At 36.8% G+C, this 23,537-nt stretch overlaps 6 protein-coding genes and 2 non-coding genes across 10 annotated transcripts; 4 read left to right on the plus strand and 4 right to left on the minus strand.

Annotated features, from left to right (window-relative positions):
* Positions 1-1,877: 1,877 nt before the first annotated feature.
* LOC106308880 (serine/threonine-protein kinase SRK2A-like) lies at positions 1,878-2,848 on the minus strand. Its single transcript, XM_013745985.1, has 5 exons — positions 2,783-2,848; positions 2,692-2,706; positions 2,469-2,570; positions 2,287-2,316; positions 1,878-2,201 (listed from the first exon to the last, which is right to left on the minus strand). The coding sequence occupies exons 1-5, from the start codon at positions 2,846-2,848 to the stop codon at positions 1,878-1,880; spliced, it is 537 nt and encodes a 178-aa protein (XP_013601439.1).
* Positions 2,849-6,001: 3,153 nt separating this feature from the next.
* On the plus strand, positions 6,002-10,314 carry LOC106312448 (transmembrane 9 superfamily member 1-like). Of its 3 annotated transcripts, none has more exons than XM_013749975.1 (12): positions 6,002-6,277; positions 6,848-7,040; positions 7,117-7,221; positions 7,569-7,586; positions 7,683-7,780; positions 7,862-7,981; positions 8,202-8,336; positions 8,466-8,632; positions 8,787-8,881; positions 8,959-9,332; positions 9,554-9,837; positions 9,929-10,314. In XM_013749975.1, exons 1-12 carry the CDS (start codon positions 6,200-6,202, stop codon positions 10,002-10,004), a joined length of 1,743 nt encoding a protein of 580 aa, XP_013605429.1. In that variant the 5' UTR covers positions 6,002-6,199; the 3' UTR covers positions 10,005-10,314. The 3 variants fall into 3 exon arrangements, with proteins under 3 accessions (XP_013605429.1, XP_013605427.1, XP_013605428.1); XM_013749973.1 differs by having other exon boundaries at positions 6,003-6,277; positions 7,862-8,014; XM_013749974.1 differs by having other exon boundaries at positions 6,005-6,277; positions 7,862-8,014; positions 9,564-9,837; positions 9,929-10,020.
* Positions 10,315-10,883: 569 nt separating this feature from the next.
* On the plus strand, positions 10,884-11,574 carry LOC106312449 (ferredoxin-1, chloroplastic). The gene has a single exon (XM_013749977.1). The coding sequence runs from the start codon at positions 10,966-10,968 to the stop codon at positions 11,410-11,412; it is 447 nt and encodes a 148-aa protein (XP_013605431.1). The 5' UTR covers positions 10,884-10,965; the 3' UTR covers positions 11,413-11,574.
* Positions 11,575-11,761: 187 nt separating this feature from the next.
* On the plus strand, positions 11,762-11,846 carry TRNAM-CAU. Its single transcript is given in 2 exon segments — positions 11,762-11,799; positions 11,811-11,846. It is a non-coding gene; the product is annotated as a tRNA-Met (tRNA).
* Positions 11,847-11,921: 75 nt separating this feature from the next.
* On the plus strand, positions 11,922-14,101 carry LOC106308143. Its single transcript, XM_013745273.1, has 3 exons — positions 11,922-12,565; positions 13,357-13,480; positions 13,564-14,101. The coding sequence occupies exons 1-3, from the start codon at positions 12,101-12,103 to the stop codon at positions 13,941-13,943; spliced, it is 969 nt and encodes a 322-aa protein (XP_013600727.1). The 5' UTR covers positions 11,922-12,100; the 3' UTR covers positions 13,944-14,101.
* A 1,270-nt stretch (positions 14,102-15,371) lies between these two features.
* TRNAR-UCG lies at positions 15,372-15,445 on the minus strand. Its single transcript has one exon. It is a non-coding gene; the product is annotated as a tRNA-Arg (tRNA).
* A 250-nt stretch (positions 15,446-15,695) lies between these two features.
* LOC106311406 (dnaJ homolog subfamily B member 4) lies at positions 15,696-17,584 on the minus strand. The gene is made up of 3 exons (XM_013748591.1): positions 17,422-17,584; positions 16,707-17,329; positions 15,696-16,146 (listed from the first exon to the last, which is right to left on the minus strand). The coding sequence occupies exons 1-3, from the start codon at positions 17,551-17,553 to the stop codon at positions 15,696-15,698; spliced, it is 1,206 nt and encodes a 401-aa protein (XP_013604045.1). The 5' UTR covers positions 17,554-17,584.
* Positions 17,585-19,200: 1,616 nt separating this feature from the next.
* On the minus strand, positions 19,201-22,737 carry LOC106309872 (serine carboxypeptidase-like 31). The gene is made up of 9 exons (XM_013747013.1): positions 22,386-22,737; positions 21,884-21,991; positions 21,692-21,787; positions 21,481-21,573; positions 21,301-21,392; positions 20,817-21,113; positions 20,552-20,685; positions 20,361-20,456; positions 19,201-19,683 (listed from the first exon to the last, which is right to left on the minus strand). The coding sequence occupies exons 1-9, from the start codon at positions 22,678-22,680 to the stop codon at positions 19,431-19,433; spliced, it is 1,464 nt and encodes a 487-aa protein (XP_013602467.1). The 5' UTR covers positions 22,681-22,737; the 3' UTR covers positions 19,201-19,430.
* Between the last annotated feature and the right edge of the window lie 800 nt (positions 22,738-23,537).

Genomic DNA, 23,537 nt, shown 5'->3' on the forward strand with positions numbered 1-23,537 from the left:
TGATGTAAGATTTTCCCTATCGGGGTTGTTCAAGCAATGTTCTGTGCAAGAAAGGGAGAAGGTTCCACCAATCCAAAAGAGAGGCCGAAGGAGACGTCTTCAGAAGGGAGTAGCACAGAAGGTGGGTGTTGAATACGAATCACTTACATCAAGAACCTCTTTTTCGTATGGATATGTCGGATGTTTCTATTTGCATTTGTGTTGGTTTGCTAATATTTTGATTATCATCGGGGGGTTGTTTTTTGGCAAGTTTTAGAATGATGTAATATTTTCTCTATCGGGGTTGTTCAAGTTTTTCCAAGGTCTAGACGGCCAACCTAAAGTTTATCTAATGTATCAAACCAGTCAGTTTGTATCAACTATAATGTTTTGTGCACTGCTGTTTGATTATGCTATGTTGTGCGATGCAATTGTCCTTTTTCGTATGGATATGTCGGATGTTTCTATTTGCATTTGTGTTGGTTTGCTAATATTTTGATTATCATCGGGGGTTGTTTTTTGGCAAGTTTTAGAATGATGTAATATTTTCTCTATCGGGGTTGTTCAAGTTTTTCCAAGGTCTAGACGGCCAACCTAAAGTTTATCTAATGTATCAAACTAGTCAGTTTGTATCAACTATAATGTTTTGCGCACTGCTGTTTGATTATGCTATGTTGTACTTACATTTATTTTGTACTCTAGTTTGACCACTATTGTCTAACCAGTCTTGTGTTAAGTTGCTAATAAAAATTTAGTGATCATAGTCCCAAATAGCTCTCCCCAGTACGGCTTCTCCGATAAGATCTTCTTTCTCCTCTTCTTGCTATGCGGTGGGTATCTACGACAATTGAGACCGATGACTATGACTAGTGTGAATTCTCTTATTGAGAATCTAATTGGTTTCCCCGCAAAAAGAAACCACACTTCGTGCTTCTTACGAATCTTCAATAGACGGGAGAACAAGAATCGCCCAAGACAACTGGAAAAGGAAGGTTTCTCGGCCATTTCTATGAGTTTACCGAATGGCGATTCTCTGACGAACCGTACCTCTTCTTCTTCTAAAGCGTTGAGAATCTTATAAACACAAGAGGGTTTGTGATAGGGTGTTACCCTAATGCCCAATGGTTCATCGCCCATCGCAAACATTCTGTCGGGGAAGGAAGGTGGAGGCGGATCGCCGTGATTTGTGTCCATTTAGGAAAGTACAAGAGAAGCAGAGAATTTGGAGGAAGAGAGATGAGAAGTGTCTGATTTGTAATCCAAGGCACGAACAGGGAGATGTGTCTATCCATTACCTCGATCGTAACAGTTGATATAAAATGAAATATATCAATTTGTCTGACACCAGTTAGGTTTCGTGTAGATTTGGATATCAGAAAAATGAGATAAACAAGAAGTAGAAATCGTTAAAACCGAAGTGTAATATCGTATAGGGGTAAAACGGTAAAAAGCGCAAAAATGAATTACACAAGACGACGAGAAAAGGGTACATAGCTAATATGCACTTCTTTCTTGTGTGTGCGATGCAATTACTCAATTATTAAATAGACGAATCCTCTCCCAAAAAATTTTAAAATAATAATACAAAATATTTATTTGGAAGTATGCAGCAAAGCAAACACAAAAACTCAGAGCATCATTATTGGGGGTTCTTAGGATAGGATTCTTAGCGGAATATAAGAACATGTCTCTTAACTTTTAACTAAAAAAGTTAAGAACCGGTTTTTAAAAAACTTATTTAAGAGCCGGTTCTTTGCTTTTTTAGTTAAAAGTTAAGAGACGGGTTCTTATATTCCGCTAAGAACTTCACCTTAAGAACCTCCCAATAATCATGCTCCGAGACTTGTAGTTTTTTCAACAAACCAACGATAACTTCCTTTTTTTAACACAAAGAAAAATCAAGTGATTTTCACTTCTCCACTTGCGTGTACTTGCTTTACAGTCTTGTCATACTCATCTTCCTCATCCTCCACCACCTCCTCTTCATCCACCTCTTCTTCCTCTTTCCCCTCTTCATCTCCCCAGCCAAAACCTCCAATGGACCGGGAAACAGGCGGGGGCGTTTTGGCGTCGTCCACTATCTTCATGATCTCTTCAGCGGTCTGGAGGGAGAAGGTCGGATTATCTTTTCTGAAATACGCAGCTTGAGCTGTCTCCGTGAGTTCCCTAGGCAAGTTCTTCATGAACCATGGGTGTTTCTTGATTTCTGCAATGCTTATCCTCTGCCAAAAACAACAAACGCAGTAGCTCGAATGTTAAACAAAACCAATCTTATGAAAACATTTAGTTTGTTTGATTGATGTATACTGATATAAGCTGCTGGAAGAAGTATCTCGCCTGGAAAAGAAAAAAAAACAGAAAGTTAGAAAAGGGATTAGACTGTATGCCCCAAGTGTTTGATATGTGATATTCGAATGTTTGCTCTCCTTTCCTTCTTCCTAATCTATACAGAACTCTGAAAGAACTAATCCTAGTAGCAAAAGCCAAACCTCATCTTCACTGAAACTTCCAGCACTGCAGGTACGCTCAAATAGTTCACCACCAGCAGCATATTCCATGGCAATGGCAAGATGAGTCGGAGTCAACACCACCTGTGAAAATCCATAATCAAGCGAAATCATTTTCACCATAGCGGGAACACATGTCTAACCTCCTTAAAGCGGATGATATTAGGATGGCGAAGTGATCTGTGATTTATGATCTCTCTCTTGCCACATTCTCATCGATCTGTACCCCAAAAAAACAACAAAGCCAAATGATCAATCAACAATCTTCATGGCAATAAGCTCCTTTGAGTTTTAACCTTCATGAGCCTCGCCACTCCGAAATTCCCCACGCCTATGTCCTTCACCAGCTCGTACTTCTCCATCTTAACCAACAACCCTAATTCCATAACCGATATGAATTTTTTTGTTTATTTTCTTCAGATAGTGAGAATGAAGAATAAAAATTAAATTAATTAACTGATAGGACTATTATTCGTTTTTCATGTGGTGGGGCCCACTTGTTTCCCTTGTACATTGTACGGAAACACAATTATTATGTTTCCTAATTGCATTACTCTTAGGAATCTAAGACCATAATTATCTCAGTTTCTTAACAGGGTTTTTAAACATAATAGGTGATTTAATTAAATCAAAATTAGTTAAAAACAATGTTACCGATCCTTAAGTAAAGATATTGGGATCGATTTTAAAGGGGGTTTTACAAACACGTGTCAGAAAAGAAATGCATATATTTTTTTTCTATTTTTTTTCTCTTTTTCTTTTCTTTTCTCTCGATTCTTTCTTTGGTTTCTTCGTCTTCTCCGTCACGCGGCGATAAACCCACCACGTGTTCTCCGTCACGTGACGATCGACAACTCTGTCGGTCCTCACGGCGTCTCCTCCACGAGCGATCGATACCCACCACGAGCGATCGATACCTCTCTCTATTCCCTGAACAATGGTGGTTCCTCCAATACCCTCTCTGTTTCACTGGAGATTTCTGACCGAAAACAAACCACTTCTTGTAAGTGCATCTGGTTTTATGATCTTTTGTTGTTTTTTCTGACTTTTGTCATCGTTTAAAGATGTTTGTTTGTCCCTCTTGTTGTTGCAGACGCTTGAGGATGAGTTCTTACGTAATCACACGAAGGTTTTGCTAACATCAGACGCGTCAGACAAAATTTGGGAAGTGAAACTGGACGGTGACAAGCTCGCCGGGGGCTGGGAAGAGTTTGCCGCCGTTCATAATTTCAGGTGGCTGGGATGTGCAAATTGTTTTTTATGTTCTTTGTTGTTGCAACTTGCAAGTGCCATTGGTTATGTAATAGGCTGCTTGATTTTGAAGTTCAGTGTCAAAATTGATAATGTAGCGTTTGTATATGATAAGATAAACCAAGTAAACAAAGTTGAAAACATAACTGAGTTTGTGGTCTTGAAGATGATTAAATATTCCACTTGTGCTTGCATTTTGAATTTGCTTAGTCATTCTTTGTGTAAAGGAGGACCCTTATGTTCTTCAATCGTAGATCACCATTGGCTTTTGAGTAACTCTTTTGAACTGAGTGCTTAATTTTGCTTCCTTTGATGAACATACACTTCTATGATTGTAATGTTCCCTTTCTATTGTCTTTGTTATTTATATAGTTCTTGTTGTGATGTTGTGTTGTAGTTGATTATAGGGTTCTTTGTGAATGCTTATTTGGTTTTGTATTACAGGGTAAGAAAAGGAAGGACACTGTGTGCATTGCTCTCGCTGATGAATCATGTGAGGAGCCAAAGAACATAATGAACAAAGTAGTGAGGTCTAACTTGAGGGTTATACTCGGAGATGTTATCTCTATTCACCAATGCCCTCATGTCAAGTACGGAGAAGGTGTGCACATCTTGGCCTTTGATGCTTACCTGAAACGTAAGTTGTCTTTTTTTGTTTTCAATTGATATATTGTTTATATGTATTGATTGATTTTGTTCTCATAACATTTTGAGGGAGTAGATGATGAAAATTTTAATCAAAAATTATTTTTTTTAAAAAAACTTTTAATTAAGAAACTACCATTGGAGCAAGAAAATTAGGTGACTCTTAACTAAAATCCTTAACTAAAATTTAATACTGAAATAGTCATTAAGAAATCTAATGGGTTTCTAGGGTTTTTTTTTTGTCATAAAGGTTCAAATCATTGTTTGCCAGTCAAACGACATGGAGGAAACACAGAAACAGAGGCTATGAAAATAAACACAGAAATCTAATGGATTTCTAGGGTTAATCATGCTCTAATACGACAAAAGGTAATGAACTGAAGCAAATGAGAAATTACTGTGGATTTGATTCGTAATGACTTTACTATGTAAGATCAAAGATATAACTGCAGAGCCGTGCCTCAATGTTCAAAATTGAAGCATTTGCTCAGGGCATCCAATTTTTTAAAAAACAATAGAGGCAATGTTTTTTAGTTTCATCTACTTAATCTCAATTAATAAAAAATATAGAAAAAATGTTTAAAAAGTTGAAAGCTTTATGATAATTAAAATAAAGAAAACAAAAGTATACTCCCTCATTTTCATAATAGATGATGCTTTAGAAGATTATTGTTGTTTCAAAATAAATGATGTTTTGATATTTTTATGTTATTTTTAACTTTATTGAAAACTGCGTAACCAATTAGATGTTGTAGTCATTTTTGTACTTGGTTGGATGATTTTTAAATTATATTCTTAAAACTACTTTTTAGAGAAAAATAAATTTTTTAATCTTTGTGCACTAAGGAATAACATCATGTATTGTGAAACGAAGAGAGTATTATAAAATTATGGTTTTTCATACTTAAGCAACCAAACTGGTATATAGTCATTTTTAATTGGTAAAAAAATACAGTACAATAAATAAAAACTGGTTGGTGTCATATAATTTTTTTTTTGATTGGGCTATTATATAAATTTTAAGCTTATCATATAAAATGATTTTTAAAAAAAATTGGAAACTATATTTTGTTTAGTAGTTTAATTTTTCATTTGTTTTTACTATATGAACTAATTACTGTATCATTTTATAACTACGTGGCAGTATATAATTTTTAATCGCTCAGGGCAGCTTCAGATGCTCAGACGGCAGTGAGTTTAGTGGTAAAGAGTGATCATTCCATGGTGGAATGCATAGCATGGAAGGTGCATAAGAGTAAAGGTGTGAATAGAATCAGTTTGTTATTTTGGATTTCTGGCTTGTCGCCTCAGCTCACGTTCCTCTTGTCTTTCTTCTCTTCCAATATTTGAAACGCCGACTTTTGGCATTTGCATTTAAAACGACCAAACGAATTTTTCATAAATAAATTTGTCTGTTTGTCCTTGGGACGATTTTTCAAATGAAAACATGTCATGATTTCATTGCATTTGTGTATGTTTACCAACTTTACCTATAAAGATAGTATGGGCCTCTATACTAATACGTGATTTCAGGCTTTAGGCCCAAAATAGATTGATACTAATACGTAATTTCAGGCCTAGAGGCCCAATATCTCCAAGGCGATACACTGATGAGTGAGATGATCTCTGCCGAACAAACAGCAGTACTGTGCTGTGCTCTCTTCATCTTCGTTGCTCTCTCCGAGAAACGAGAGAGCTGACACTGTACTGCCACGATGCAGTGTACACCGATTTGAATCAGATCATCGAGTCTTAACGCATTTCAACCACCGTCTCCTTCCTTCTTCCTCAGATCCGATCATCCGCCGGATTTCGCAATGCCGTCTTCCTCCGCCGTACTCCTTCTTCTCGTTTCTCTTCTCGCAACTGCTCTCGCCTCCGATTCAGATCACAAGGTTAAGAGTCGATCAAATCTCTGGTGCTTTTCATTCCCTTTTAATATACAGCTCGAATCAGTACTGTGCATGTTGATCTCGTGTGATTGAACTTTCTTCAGTTGGTTATATTATTCATGCGTTATTGCTAGTGGAATGCTTTTATATTTGGGCAAATCTCCAAAATAGCACATTTCTAAATTTATATCACAAAAATAGCACTCAAAAACTAAAATGACCAAAAGATCTTTCTAGGTTTCTCATTTGAAAATTTTAATTTTTTTATTTTTCAAAATTTGAAATCTTATCCCAAAACCTCATTTCTCAACCCTAAACCCTAAACTCTAAACCCTAAACTCTAAACCCTAAACCCTAAATCCTAAACCCCACCCTTTAACTCTAAACCCTAAGTTTGTGACTTTTGATAAAACATTAAGTGCTATTTTTGTGACTTTTGACCTTAAATGCTAGTTTGAGAACAAAAACTTGATTTAGTGCTATTTTTGTCTTGTTCTCTCTATATTATACTGGGATGATCCATTTATATTATACATTTCTTTTCAATTTTATATTCATTTTTTTTTTTGCCAGTATCAAGCGGATGAGAAAGTTACCCTGTGGGTGAACAAAGTCGGCCCATATAACAACCCACAAGAAACATACAACTACTACAGCCTCCCGTTCTGCCGCCCCTCTCAAAATGATGTTCACAAATGGGGTGGTCTTGGTGAAGTTCTCGGTGGAAATGAGCTTATTGACAGCGAGATACCGATAAAGTTCCTGAGTATGTCTTAACTCTGATGCTTTACGATCTTTTATCTCACCTGTGCTCTAATTGCAATACCTTTTTCTGTTTTCAGAAAATGTTGACAGAAATGTTATCTGTCACCTTGAACTGGATGAAGCTAAGGTGAATCACTTCAAAGACGCCATCGAATCTAGCTACTGGTTTGAGTTCTTTATGGGTATGTTTCACAGTTTTTTTTGCTCATATTGCTGATGTAGCAGCAGCACAAAAACAACAAAGATTTATTTTCTTCAGAGAAAAGATGTTGCGGTTTTCTGTTTATATAAAGTTTGGAATTGCTTTCTTTATTCATGCAAATCTAAAAGATCCCTATTATCTTCACTGCCTTACCAGTACCATATACATCGTTAGAAGTTGGAGGACATACAATTTACTTATACTATTTCTCATAGTAATATACCTGGAATGGTGACTTCTTTGAATCGTTAACCTTATTTCTCACAACCCTTTTTTTTTTGTGGCATCTGATTTGCGTGGACTTTCATCGGGTGGTTCTAACTTCAGATGACCTGCCTTTGTGGGGTATGACCTTTTGTATATTTACTTGTAATATCCAGGGTTAAATCATTTTCTGTTTTAGTTTCTGAGAGTGTTGATACTGTCTCATCGCCATTGTAGGCTTCGTGGGTGAGCTGCATCCTGACAAAAATAGTGAAAACGGCAAACAAGTACTCTACACACATAAGAACATTATTGTCAAATACAACAAAGACCAGGTCGGTTGTCGCTATGCCTTTAAGCAATAATATGGATATCATGTGACTACAGGCCGTGATCTTGTTTAATTATTTTTATAGATCATTCATGTTAATCTCACACAAGACAACCCAACGCCACTGGAAGCAGGGAGGACAGTGGATCTGACGTATTCTGTGCAATGGATTCCAACAGATGTCACATTTGCCCGACGTTTTGATGTATACCTGGATTATCCGTTCTTTGAGCACCACGTAACTTTTAGCTTGTTATACACACCCTTTTGCTTTGTCTTTGATTATGGTTGGTTCACAGTTTCAAATGATATGTCATATTAAATGTTTGCTTTCCTGCTTGTCTAACAATTTATATCTACAATTCATCTCTTCAAGATATTTGTTCAAGCTTTATAAGCCTTATAAGAATTTATTTCGTTCGCAGATCCATTGGTTCTCCATCTTTAACTCGTTCATGATGGTTATTTTTCTCACCGGTTTGGTCTCAATGATATTGATGAGGACCCTCAGAAATGATTATGCGAAGTATGCTCGTGAAGATGATGATCTCGAGAGCTTGGTGATGTTTCCTCAAACTTTTATGTGTCATAACTGCACAATTGTTTTCGCTATTACTACTCTCTTCTCTTGGTTATTTCTTTACTGTTGAGGCTGTAAAACCATTCGTGACATTAATTGATGCGCACAGGAACGGGATGTAAATGAAGAATCTGGTTGGAAACTTGTGCATGGAGATGTATTCAGACCACCATGGAGTCTAGTTCTTCTCTCAGCTGTTGTTGGCACAGGTGCCCAGTTGGCGCTGCTTGTTCTTCTTGTCATATTAATAGCCATCGTTGGGACTCTATATGTTGGGTATGTGTTACACTCTTCTTCTCACTTGCCACCAACTTTTCGTCTTGTTGTTTCCCCTCTATTCTTTGTAGTACTTTTGGTATGCTTGTATATTTGGCAGTAGACCTCACCTTGTTTGTTGGATTTTGCTAACATCGTATTCTGATTATTTCAGGAGAGGAGCCATCGTCACAACTTTCATAGTTTGCTATGCTCTGACTTCCTTTGTGTCTGGTTATGTGAGTGGTGGAATGTACTCAAGAAGCGGGGGTATGACTTACTCTTGGCGGATCTCTCCAGTTTTATTTTCGTCTTTGATTTTTAAATTTAATGTGCATTTTGTTCAGGTAAACATTGGATCAAGTGCATGGTTCTCACGGCTTCTCTCTTCCCCTTTTTGTGCTTTGGAATCGGCTTTCTCCTAAACACAATTGCCATATTCTATGGATCCCTTGCGGCCATTCCTTTCGGAACAATGGTGGTTATGTTCGTAATTTGGGGCTTCATTTCCTTCCCCTTAGCCCTCCTCGGGACAGTTGTTGGAAGAAACTGGAGTGGTGCTCCAAACAATCCATGCCGTGTAAAGACCATTCCGCGCCCAATCCCTGAGAAGAAATGGTACTTAACTCCATCGGTTGTCTCTCTGATGGGAGGTTTGCTACCATTTGGAAGCATCTTCATCGAGATGTACTTTGTCTTCACATCCTTCTGGAATTACAAGGTAAAAAATAGTTGCATTGATAAGAACAGAGCTATGAGACTGCTAATTTTATTGCAGATTGAACAAACCAAAGAGACTTTATTAGTGAGATATCTAGGCTAGTTATATTAGACCTATATCTGAAGTTTGAGCAACTGAATTTCTTCAAGTAGACTCAATGTGTCTTGGCTTATCATAAGTATGTTGTAAATTTGAGTGACTATTCCTGATATTTTGTTTAGGGATTGACAGGTGTACTATGTGTATGGATTCATGCTGCTGGTTTTTGTGATTCTGGTGATAGTGACGGTCTGTGTGACAATTGTGGGAACTTATTTCCTGCTGAACGCAGAGAATTATCACTGGCAATGGACTTCGTTTTTCTCAGCTGCTTCAACGGCTGTCTATGTCTACTTATACTCCATCTATTACTACTACGTAAAGACCAAGATGTCTGGATTCTTCCAGACAAGCTTCTACTTTGGATACACAATGATGTTCTGTCTTGGCCTTGGAATCCTTTGCGGTAAACTCGCTCCCTCCACTCTCTTTCAAAACCAGGGATTGGTGTTTACCAGTTTGACTAAAAAAACATCTTCCTCTGAATATTTTGGCAGGAGCTGTTGGATTCTTGGGATCAAATCTGTTTGTAAGGAGAATCTACAGAAACATCAAGTGCGACTAGACGAATGATCGAAAAGGAGAAAAACCCATCCAGTTCAGAAGGAACCTTCTTATGGGGGATTATATATTATATAAACACAGTAGAGGGACGAAGGTGAAGCATATATGTTCTCCAATGAGGGCTTTTGTCCCTTTTCTTGGTATAGTCTCGTCTCCCTTTTTGGTAAGTGCCCTGTTCTCTTTAGATTAGAACTTAGTGGATGTAATATACTATTACTACTTGTGTTTAGTTCACGTCAATTAGATCACATTGAATGTCATTTAGGAGCAATTGGATATAACCAAGTTTTTTTGTAATTGATTGCTTGCTACGTTTTTATTCTATCCGAGAATAAGATAGTATACATCCAAGAAACTGTGTGGTCGTGTAGAGAAGATAATTGCATCGGTAGAGATTAAAGATTTCATAGTAGTCATGTGTTCGGGAAATGTTGAATATCATGCATGGAGTTAAGATTAATTTGTTCGACAGGGTGACTTTATTGGTTGTCAGTGGAGCGGCTGAAGCCCGTGTGAATTGAATATTAACACTACGAAAAGTACATGCATAGGTTCACTCTGAAAACTTGGTGGGACCTGTCACCAAAAAAGAAAAGAAGAACCAAACAAGTCTACAACCACATGCATAGGTTCAGTCTGAAAACTTGGTGGGCCTTCGAACAAAAAGAAAAGAAGAACCCAAACAAGTCTAGAATCATCCCCACTCCCAAGTCCCATATTCTTATGGTGACTTGTTTCAAGTCCAACCACATATAAGCTCTGACCAACAAAAAAATGCACTAATGTAAAACACACGGGACCAAGGTAGATAACACAAGAACCCACATATCGTACGCCACGTGGCAGAAAATGTCTCCAAAGCTCACCTCTTTATAATCCTCTCTACCTCACGCCTTTTACCCCATTTATACACAGCCACGCACTCTAACAAACTAGCAAAAGAAGAGACGTCACTATCTTTCTTTCAAGCATGGCTTCCAACGCTCTCTCCAGCGCCATCGTGAACACCTCCTTCCTCCGCCGCCAACAGACACCAATCAGCCTCAGATCCCTCCCTCTGGCCAACACACAATCCCTCTTCGGCCTCAAATCCTCCACCGCACGCGGCGGCCGCGTCACATGCATGGCTACCTACAAGGTCAAGTTCATCACACCGGAGGGTGAGCAAGAAGTGGAGTGCGAAGATGATGTCTACGTCCTCGACGCGGCGGAGGAAGCAGGTATCGATTTGCCTTACTCATGCCGTGCGGGATCTTGCTCAAGCTGCGCAGGGAAAGTCGTCTCTGGCTCCGTTGACCAGACGGACCAGAGCTTCTTAGACGATGACCAGATGAACGAGGGGTATGTCCTCACATGTGTGGCTTACCCAACTTCTGATGTCGTCATCGAAACCCACAAAGAAGAAGCCATTGTTTAAAATTCTAAACTTATCTTTAAGCATCATCGATGGAATATAATAAAATGAGAAGAAGCGTGATGTACAAGTCATCTTTCTCTATTTGTTACATTGCTAATTTAGCTTAACCTTTTGAATAAGATCAATTGATCACAAATTTCAGTATAATTTTTATTTTGGCTATTTTGTTTCTCTCTTTATAACCTTTCGTACATCATATTCCAAGTTCCTATGAAAATGAAAAATAAGAAAAGTTGCTGATGGCGTATATATTTTTGATTATTGTAACCTAATAAATAGCCAAGCTCAAATGGGTTAGTGAGAACCTCAGTCTAGTTACAAAATCTGGTAAGCAAAGAAATAAACAAATGGGGTGGTGGCGCAGTTGGCTAGCGCGTAGGTCTCATAGCTACTGAGTGATCCTGAGGTCGAGAGTTCGAGCCTCTCTCACCCCATATATTTTTTTTCTTCTCGGTCGCATTGTTGACTTTTTCCTTTTACAGTTTTTTTTTTTTTTTTTTTTTTTTTTTGGGCTCTTTCCACTTCTGTAATCTTCTTTTACATCATCGCACGATCAAAATCCAGAGTTGAGAAACCCTAATTTGATTCATTTCCCCCAAATTAGAATCCTTCTCTCCCTCTGATCTCATCAATTGATTTCAATTTCACACCTCTCTCTGTAAATTAGGGTTCAATAACGTTTGATCAAATGACGCAAGGCGAAGTACAGTTGCAGCCACCGGATTCACAAAAGCTAAGCGATTCCGCTCCCTTGCTAGGAGCCTCTCCATCGTCTTCTTCCTCCGCCGCGGCGGAAAGCTCCGATCATGATCATGAGATAAACGCCGAAGAAGAAGAAGATGATCTAGAGAGCGGCGGCTCCGCTTCGGCTCCTTGCTGTCGTATCTGTCTCGAGAGCGATTCCGATTTGCTAGGCGACGAATTGATATCGCCGTGTATGTGCAAAGGCACTCAGCAGTTCGTGCATCGCTCGTGCCTCGATCATTGGCGATCGGTTAAGGAAGGGTTCGCCTTTTCTCATTGCACTACCTGCAAAGCTCAGTTTCATCTCCGTGTTGAGCCTTTTGAGGATAATAACACGTGGCGGAGGAAAGCTAAGTTTAGGCTCTTTGTCGCTAGGGATGTGCTTTTGGTGTTCGTAGCTGTGCAGACTGTGAGTCTCTCTCTCTGCTTTTTTTTTTTTTTTTTTTTTTTGTTATTAACTGCATTTTCTTGAGGATGTGAGAAGGTAATGTAATAAGAGATGTTTGTCATAAAAAAAGTGAATCTTGACAGTGGAACTTTGTGTTTGGTTTTGGGTTTCCTCCATGGTTCTTATTCTAACTGCAGTTTCTCGAGGGTGAATGTAATAAGAGATCTTGATGATCATTTTGTCTCTTGTCATAACTGTTGTCTGGGTGACGAAGTGAATCTAGATTCGAATCTTGACCTTTTTGACAATCAGATTTTTCATTCTTCGCCCTGTGATTGGTTGGTTTTGGTTTCTTGACTTGCTATTGTTTTAAGCCTGTTCTCCATAAAGCTTGTCTGAGATTACCAAAGAGATAAATTCCTGAAACGTTTTGACATTATAGGTTATTACTATCGTTTGTCTCTTGTCATAACAACAAAGTGAATCTAGTTCGAATCTTGACCTGTCGACAATGGAACTTGATCACAATCAGATTGTTCATTCTTCTCATTGTGATTGGTTTTGGTTTCCTCCATGGCTCTTATTATAACTGCTCGAGGTTGAGAAAGTATGTGCTGAGAGATCTTGATGATCATTTGTCTCTTGTTATCCTGGTAATAAAGTGAATCTAGATTCGAATCTTGATATGTGACAATAGAACTTGATGACAATCAGATTGTTCATTCTTCTCAATGTGTTTTGTTTTTGATTTGTTAAAGCCTGTTGTCCATCAGTAAGAATCTTAGACACACTGAAACGTGTTGACATTACAGGTTATTGCCGTGATGGCTGGATTTGCATACGTAATGGATAAAGACGGAGAGTTTCGCAACTCTTTCAACGATGATTGGGATCGTATTCTGTCAAAACATCCCATCCCGTTCTACTACTGCATCGGTAATCCCAAACTTTTCATCTCCTTTCATAACTAAATACAGCTAGACATGCTTTTAATCATTTGGTGTATCATGAATCTTTAGGTGTTGTAACCTTCTTTGTACTGATTGGCTTTCTCGGACTCATTCTACACTGCTCTTCTCTCAACGGTAATGACCCGAGGATGGACGGGTGTCAGAACTGCTGTTACGGATGGGGGATCTTGGACTGTTTCCCTGCATCGATGGAAGCTTGTTTCGCTCTTGTTATTGTATTTGTTGTCGTCTTCGCCATTCTTGGTTTAGCGTATGGCTTTCTTGCGGCGACTATGGCTATTCAGAGGATATGGCAGAGGCATTACCATATCCTCACTAAGAGAGAGCTCACGAAGGAGTACATTGTGGAGGATCTTCACGGGTGTTACACTCCCCCGAAGCTGGATGCGGAGCATGAAGCAAGGCTGAAGATGCTGAAACTTATGTGACCGTTCTTTAATTGCAAATAAAAGGTTATGTGGAGTTTCTGGCACAAGAACATCTTTGTTCTATTTATAAGTACCTAATGAATACATTGTCCTTTTTATAGATATGAGATAAAGAAACACTACTGTTTTAGTAGTGAATACTAAATAGAGAAAAAGACAAAAATAGCATTAAATCAAGTTTTTGTTTCCAAATTAGCACTCAAGGTCAAAAGTCACAAAAATAGCACTTAATGTTTTATCAAAAGTTACAAATTTAGGGTTTAGAGTTAAAGGGTGGAGTTTAGAATTAAGGGTTTAGGGTTTAGAGTTTAGAGTTTAGGGTTTAGGGTTTAGAGTTTAGGGTTTAGGGATAAGATTTCAAATTTTGAAAAATAAAAAAATTAAAATTTTCAAAAGATATAATGCTATTTTGGTTTTTGAGTGCTATTTTTGTGATATAAACTTAGAAAGGTGTTAAATTGGCTGATAAATTGGCAAAAGCTAATATACCCAACGATGCAATGTATACTTACTATTTTTACATTCCTCATTTTATAACAATTGCTTTACATAAAGACTTTGTAAACTCGATTCATTAATATAAATTGAAGTTAAAAAAAAAAAAAAAAAAAAAAACTTAGAAAGATGTTATTTTGGAGATTTGCCCTACTAAATATATTGAGATACAAAGCTACAAACAGAGCTTATCAACCTTGTCCATGTTTCAAGAATCTTTACCTGATTTTGTTTTATCTTTCAAAAAGCTCAATAGAGAAGGGATTAGTGTTCGTTTGAGTTACTGTTTTTCGCTATTATTAGGTAGAATTTGCATTCTATTTGTTTAGAAATTAGAAGGTCTGGTAGAATATTGTATACCATCAAAGTAGACAAAAAGACAATTCGAATAATGCATTTCCTACTTTAGTAGATTAATTAATTTTTGTAGCGCATCAAATCTACCAGTTATGTAGAACATAGAGAGAATGAGGATTTTATATTCTTCCCTAATAGTTGTTAATGTTTTCGGTGTATTGCGCATTCTACGGTTGATAGATCACAATGTTTTTGTTAGATTATATATTCTAAACATTATATATTCTAAACCTCCGTACATGGTAGATCTGATTTTCTAACACTTTTACTCCATTTTTGAAATTACTATTCAAACATTTTTTGAATCCAAATATATTTTTCTTATATGCAGTTGCTTATCTACATCAAATATACTATTTTCCAGATTTTTTTGCATTCTAAAAAAAATAATATGAATTTTTATATAAAAAAGGATAGTAAATGTCAAAAAGTGACAAAAGTTGATTTTATTCTAAGAGTACAGTACTTTAGTTTAGTTGTTCTATATTGCCAATTTCCCCCCAAAAAAATCAGTTATATAGCTTCAAATTTCCTAGAAAGCTCAAAAAGGAAATATCTCAAAAATTAATAAAATTGCGACCACAGTGGGAGTCGAACCCACGACCTTCTGATCCGAAGTCAGACGCGCTAATCCACTGCGCTATGCGGTCGTTGAATATTTTATTGCATATCGTTGTATATAAATAACCCTTATTCATAGCTGTAGATATGGCTGGATTCACAAGGTTGAAATAAACTAAAAGAACAATTGGTATCATCCACAGCAAGATTCATATAAAAACAGCCTAGTGTCAACAAGTCACAACTTTAAAGCCTCAACTTGTGAATCTTATATACAAACAAGAATACACATAAAGACATGAAGTGAATGGAATGGGCCCCATATATAGTAACCAACCATTACGCCCAGGAACAATCTTTCAAAACCTCATAGGCCATTGATCTATGTTCCTCGCTCAACTCTTTAGGGAAACTCACTAAAAACGTTATTATCAAATCTCCACGTTTACCATCTTCTTTACCATTCGGCAAACCTTGACCTTTGATCGCCTTCTCGAATCCATGAAAGATCACTTCTCCTACAGATATTGACATTGACTCACCACTCAATAACGGCACAGAGAGATTACACCCCGTTAAAGCCTTTAGGAGAGGTATCTCTACCGCAATCTCTAAGTCATCTCCACGGCTTTTGAACAGAGAGTGTCTCTTTTCTTCAACCACAAATGTGATGTCTTCCGGGAGGTAGCCAGGTTTCTCGTTCCCTACTCCTTCGAATGTGATCTTGGTCCCTTTCTTCCATCCTGGTTTGATGTTCACTCTTAACGTCTCTTCTTGTTTCATAATCAATCTGTTTCATAACAGAACATAATGAAGCATTCCTTTGAGTAAAACAAGGGACCAAACACTTTTAAGCATAGTGACTTCAATCTCGGTGCACTAGTAAAATACTAAAATGTATAAACACGAATCGTAAGATTATATAATTTATTATTTATACAATCAATAAGCAAATTTTAAAACGGATATTTTACTCAATCAAATTTTGCTATTTTCTTTAGCTTTCTTCGAGTTAATTCGCGGACACTTTAACCTAAAGCCTAAATTCAAATTCCAACTTACAAATGATTTAAACATCGGTGCATCAGTAAAATGTTATATTCCTTGGACTTGAAGTCTAGAAGATTAAGTGTTTTAAAAGTATAAATACAAATAATAAAATTATAATTTATTAATTCCTATAATTAATAAAAAAATTAAAATGGATATTCTCTCAGTAGCATTTTGCTAAGTTTTTTTTGTTTTCTTCGAGTTTAATTCCTGAACACGTTAGGTTAAACCAAACCTAGCCCTAAATTCAAATTCAAACTTAAAAAAAAAAAAAAAGAGATCAAGAAGAGAGAGACAAACCCTTCATCGGTGATGATGTCTCTAGTGATCTTGATGTTCTTGACTCCCCCATGGCAGAGTTCTTCCAACGTACACTCGAGCATTTTCTCCACAGCCGGCGGCTTTTTCGGCGGCGTCGACTGCGAGAAAACAATAGGCGTGGAGCTCCTCCCCATCGATCCAACCGTATCCCTCGTGCTCTTGCTCTTCCTAAACGCCACAGACGTGGCCGACGAGCCGCTGTTCTCTTTATCTCTCTTGCTACGGCTCTTCGTAATCATACGAGGAGGAGGAGACGTGAGTCCTTCCACGTCGCCGAACAAATCAGCTAACGTTTGATCTTTCCCTGTCGGGCTCGGTGACGACGTCATGGGGCTCGCGTCGTTCGAGACGGGGCGCGATTTGTGACCGCGGCTGGTGCTTCTGGAGAAAAAAGACCGGCGGTTTGAAGAGGAGGAGGAGGAGGATGAGAGGTACGTGGGACGAGCTTGCGGCGTGTGGCTGCGACGGCTACTGGAGTTTGATCGCAGAGAAGAAGAACGGCGTTTGAAGACGGAGCTATCGTCCATGCTCTGTAACCGTAGACCTTTTCTAGCAGCGGTCAGGTCATCATCCTCCGCGAATTTCTCCTCCAGATGGATTGCCTGAAAACGTTACGAACAATTTAATGAAACGATGATAAGATAAAGAACGTGGCTTATGGTGTGAGAGGGGATGATAAGAAGAAAGAACGTACGGAATCGGCGTTGGAGTCGGATTTGCGATGAGAAGAGAGGGGATGCAATTTGGTGACGAGGGACTTGTATGCTTTGCATGCTGTTTTTGATATTCCGAAGAAATCTGTCGCCGGTGATCTTGGAGTCGCCATCGTGAGGGAAGAAGAAGATGATGATCGGGGAAGAGAGAGATTAGGACAACTTGTCGTACGTAGGGATTAGATTACCATACAGACACGAAGAGGCGAGTTGGTTGGATTCCCGCTTTTATTAGGACTTCTTTTTTTTTTTTTTTTTGCTAAAAGAAACTTTTGTTAGGACATTTCTGTTTCTTTCTTTTTTCATTTTAATATATATCCAAGGATTGAAATCATATCTACATTTAATTTAATTAAAACTTCTGGAACCATTGAAAGTTGATTATCTTTATTTTATTTTTATTTTTTTGCTAAATAACTTATCTTTACTTGACTTAGTGTTTTCATGGTTATATGATTCGTTTCATGTATCATCTATGTATATATGCCTATGGCTTTGATTTTGACCAACGGTGCCAGTTATCGTTTGATAAGTAGCAAAAACTTACGGTTTCTAAAATGATTTAAAAAGTGGTGTTGCACAAAATATAAGATAACATTTTCAGATTAAAAGCTGTTAAAAAAAACTAAATTTAAGTTGAAATGTTTTAGAAGTAATAATAGAAATTCCAAACTGTGTTAAACGAGAAATTTTTGGGTTCACCCCCTAGGCTGAACCTCTAGATTCACCAACCAATAGTGTTTGAGTAATTGATATTTGATATCTTTTAAAAAAAGAAACAAAATTGAATTTCCAAATAAGACTATATTTTTAAAATAAAACAATAAAAATACATAAAAATAGTTATAAAAAAAACAAATATTGTTAAACCGTTAGCAAAATATTAAAAACTAAATTTTACTAACACTAAACCCTAAATCCTAATCACTAAACCCTAAACCCTTGGATAAACCCTGAATCCTTGGATAAATCATAAACTCTAGGATTTAAATCATAAAATATTTATGATTTAAATCCTAGAGTTTATGATTTATCCAAGGATTCAGGGTTTATCCAAGGGTTTAGGGTTTAGTGATTAGGGTTTAGGGTTTAGTGTTATTAAGATTTAGTTTTTAATGTATGATTTAGGGTTTAAGATTTTCTAACGGTTTAGAGTTTATCCAAGATTTAAGGTTTATAATTTAGGGTTTAGGGTTTAGTATTTAGGGTATAGGGTTTAGTATTTTGCTGAAGATTTAACAATATTAATTTATTTATTTTTTGTAACTATTTTTATGTATTTTTATTATTTTATTTTAAAAATATAATCTAATTTGGATATTTAATTTTATTTCCTTTTTAAAAAGATATCAAATATCTAATACTCAAACACTATTGGTTGGTGAATCTAGAGGTTCATCCTAGTGGGTGAACCCAAGAATTTCTCGTGTTAAACTTGGTAGTGCCTTTGTGATGGCCAAAACCGCATAAAAGTTACTCTTTTTCTTACGACCGCATGTTCTTGTGAAAAACGAATCGCATATTCATATGCTGTCTTCTTTATTGATGGAGTATTCCAGGCAATAGACATTTTGCAGCCGTGACAGTATAAACTGTAAAGTCTTTTTCGAACATTAGCTGTTTTAAAATATTCGGTGATCTAATTACTTTTTTTTTCTGTGAAGAAAAGTGTTAGGAGTGCTACGGCTTCATTTCAATAAAATGATATTTCAATAATTCTATTATAATTATTTATTTATTTCATTTGAACATAATAAAGTGTTGAAGGTCTTCCCTTTATCATTACAATCTTAATCTGGTTGTATCCCAAACAGTTATTTTTGTGATTACACAATCTTAAAGTGCTTTTTTTTTCTTTGATCATTATGATCATCACATAAAGTATACAATTTCTCTCTTTCCCTTATACCGTGTCTGACAAGTCAACGTAACAAAACCCAAAACCTTTCAAACTTTCTGAAAACTTAGACTCATTAGATTTAGTAAATCTTTAACGAGACGGTGGCGGAGGAATTCCGGTGAGAAAGGCCGAGAAAAAGGCGAGAGAGCTGCTTGGTTTGAAGGAAGGCACCGCATGTCCAGCTCCTCTGAACGTGGCAAACGTTAAACCTTCGTATTCCTGAAGCCACCCACTTACCTGTTTTTCATGGTACCATGGCCTCCAAGCTGTCTTGATGGGTAATTCTAGTGCGCTTAAGCTGTACCTAGTCGCAAGTACTGGAACTCTTCCGTCTGTGTCACCACTGAGCCATCACAGAATCAAACCAACGGTTTAGTGGAATACTCTTTATATGTGCATTGGATAATAACTAAACTTTCTTACATATATAACCAAGCAGCAAAGCAAAATTAAAAACTATGTATATATCGGTTACTTTTGTAACAAGCAACCGAAGTTAATACTCTAATTTTTTACTTTCACTGATCATATTACTTTTTCTCAAGTTTTAATTGTGTTGAAGTCAACTACATTTTGTTATAAAAAAAATAGTTTTCAAGGTGAAATTAATCATGGGTGTACTTTGTTTCTTTGACCTTGAGATTCTAATTATAAACTCAAAGTAATGATGTGACCTAAGAGCATCATTATCCCTGAAACCCCAAATGGGGTTTCTTAATTTTTTTTTTTTTTTTTCGAATTTAAAAAAAATGAATCAATCCTGAGCCGCCACGTGTTAGTGGGGCCCGCGAACAGTGTAAGAAACCCTTAAGAACCGACTACTATTTAGTAGTTTTTGTAACCGATTTCTTAAAAAAAAGTGGGTCCTACGCGGGATCCACAGACTAAGAAACCCTCTAGTATACCCGGATAAAGATGCTCTAACTAAAGAAATAATGGGTCATTTTTAAAAATCATGACGAATAGGACGATGACCACTAAATAACAATTATTTAATTAGTGCTCATGGAATCATTTTACCTGTAAACCCAAATTCTTAATCCCCCGGCGATGAGTTTCTCGTATATAGGCAAAACCGAGGGCTTTAAATAAGTCCAATTATGGAAGATCTCCATGCTGCAATCTCAGAATATTAGACAATATTTAGACAAGTTCCATCACATATTATTATTACAAAAACCAATATAACACATGAAGAATGTGCAGAGTACTTGCAAATCTTCCAGTTCTTAAGATTAACTCCATCACTCGCATGAAGAGACTTCTGAACATCTGCTCTATTGTAAAATGTTCTCGCGTAATCGTCCAAGCATGGGTCATATCCACCCAAGCGCCTTGGCGGAACCTAAGGCATGCAAACAATTTTTTGTTTGGTTAAAAAAAACTTTTTGAAAGACACTTATAATATAGCCTTTTTATAATATTCTTAACGATCATCAAATAGTTAGATGTATTATATATTATATATAAACTTACCCTCTTGGAGCTGATGTGAGAATTTGATTTGAATTGTGCTGAATCTAAGTAATAGGACCGTGCAGGATCTCCTATACAAACCGATGTATAGAGGCTGTAGATATCGATCTCGTCGTACTGTTTTTGAACTTCTGCTACGGCTTCAGAGCACTCGTCGTCGCTCCAAGTATTGTCGCTGCTGAAATTGCAAGTCCTGGTTATGATCCTATGCGTCTCATCCGATATAACCGCGTGGCTCCATGCGTAATCCACCCAACCTCTCCAATCCTCTGCATCTGATGTCTCAGGATTCCCTAGCTACACCGCAGAAAAAAAGAACGGATTAGATGTAGGTCTTAGAATATACTACTGTTATAACGTATATGACGTAAACTAACATCACCATGCAAAATTTATCGTATTATACATTTTTGGTTTTAAACACTAGCAATCTTTTTAAGGGTCAAGAAACACTAGCTAGTATCATTAAGATATTTAAACGTACCAAAATACCCTTAAGGTTGATGTGAAGTGATGAACTACTGTTCTTCTTATTGTTATCGTATACGACCTCTGCTAGCTCCGGTACGTATTTTCCTACAAATATTACGTTCACCAAAAATATTAAAAGAAATTAGATTTAAAGATATTAGCACGAAAATTAAGATGGTTTGTTTTAGTTAACCTGCGTAGCTTTCGCCTGCGATGTAGAACGTATTCCCTTTGTGTTCTGGGAACTTCTCGAACCAGTTGCAAAGAAAAGTGAATGCGTCTCTTGCTGATCGTAGAATAAAAGAAGAGAGAATGAAGCATATATTATATGTATTGTTCTTATAAGGATAGAAACTATAGGTTATATACTTATATATAGTTATTATAATATTATTGGGACCTGCCTGTAAAGTCATCGTCAAGTTTTTGATAATCGCTAGTTGTGTTTGAATACGAAAAGCCAACACCGACGGGAGATTCTAAAAACAGCATGTTTGCCTCTGCATCAGCAAAATTTACCTTTTTCATTATTTTATTCATTTTCATCTACGTATAGATAAGAAAATTATACAAAAAAAAAAACAAAAGGTATTTACCTTTATTCCATGCGTATGGATTAAAAGTAAGTCCGTTTTCTTTGGTGTCGACGAGAAAAGGACCGATTTCTTGTGTTGCCCCATATCCCACAGAAGAACAACCTGGACCTATATACACAGTATACAACTGATCAAATTCTAAATATTGTGTTCTCTCGTGAGACAATAAAAAATGTAAGAAATTATAACACTAGGTTATTTAATCATAAGAGCTATGATTAAATGGCATAACAAAATCGTAGAAAGTGACTTAAGCATGCAAATAATGCTTACAAAGAAATCTAGTTCAATAACAATTTAAAATATTTATTTTTGACGTTGGAGTGGAAAAATGGCAGAATGGCCAAACATAAATCAATAAAACGGTAAATTATGTAATTCATAAAATTATGCCGGATCGTGTTATAAGTGTACTTTTCAAAGTTCATCAATTAAGATTGAAAATATGAGAATATATAACAGTTTTTGATACATGCATAAACAATTCACAAGATTGGATTACCTCCATTAAGCCAGAGAACTAGAGGTTTCTCCTTGGGAAGGTCCATGGCCTCAAAGAACCAATAAAACATAGCTCTTCCGTTGGATTCGTCGACAGGGACGTAACCAGCATAATGTTTGAAACTCACATGAGGCTGTCCAGGCAAATTTGTCACGAGATCTTGCTCGTTGGCCAACAAGCTCCTTTGTTTCGGGCTATTAGACCTGTGTTGTCTAGTACATGTAACTACCGGGAGTAATATTAAAAGAGTGGTAAAACACAAAGAAATTAACATGTTCTTGGTGTGATAATCCATTTGAGAGGTATACTCGTTGTGAAGAAGATCAAGGAATTGTACTAAGATGATAGAAAGATCTCACACTTGGATGTCTATTTATAAGCTAAGATCGAGAGATTTTTTGTTTGCTTTTGAATTTATTTTTATATTAAAAGCTTAGTTAAGTGGATATGGAAGAATAGTCCCATGTGGCTATTGGTGGCTTTAATTTGTTCAGTTGGTCGAATAATTCCATCTTATAAACTAAGATTTAAAGAGACAAATTAATTTTTGATCAAAAAAAAAATTTGATCAAAAAAAAAAAAAGAGACAAATTAATTCGAGAGAATTCGTATACTTGACTTAAATAGAGTGGATGAAGCACTTTCTCTTTGATGGGTTTCATCAATCACGTCATGACCAAAAATAATATAAATTTAATCAATCCATAATATATTATCTAATCCCATTTTACCTAAGAAATTAAGAGGATTAATCGACCCCAAAAAAGCATAACTGCGCAACTACTAGTGATGAAATATATACGTTGAGGAAGTTGGAATGCTGGAATGCTACCCTTAGCAAGATGAAACACTAAAACCAGCATCAAAATTGAACACGTACGATTCAAAACTCACAACTCAAACTGAATATATAGATTTCGCAATATCAAACCTGCTTACCGAAAACTCACTACAAGAAAACATAATCTTAACGAGGGCGGTTTTCCTCGTTATTTCGTCGTAAAAGAGGCTTTACGACGAATTAGCGAGGAAACGCGTTTGCTCGTTACACGTCTGTCGTAACACATATTTCCTCGCTAATTCGTCGTAACTTAGCGAGGAATATATTTCGTCGTAAAGACGAAGTAGGGCGATTCGTCGTAAAGACCACGT

Source organism: Brassica oleracea, chromosome C8 (assembly GCF_000695525.1).
Source record: "Brassica oleracea var. oleracea cultivar TO1000 chromosome C8, BOL, whole genome shotgun sequence".
In the NCBI taxonomy this organism is placed as follows: Eukaryota; Viridiplantae; Streptophyta; class Magnoliopsida; order Brassicales; family Brassicaceae; genus Brassica; species Brassica oleracea.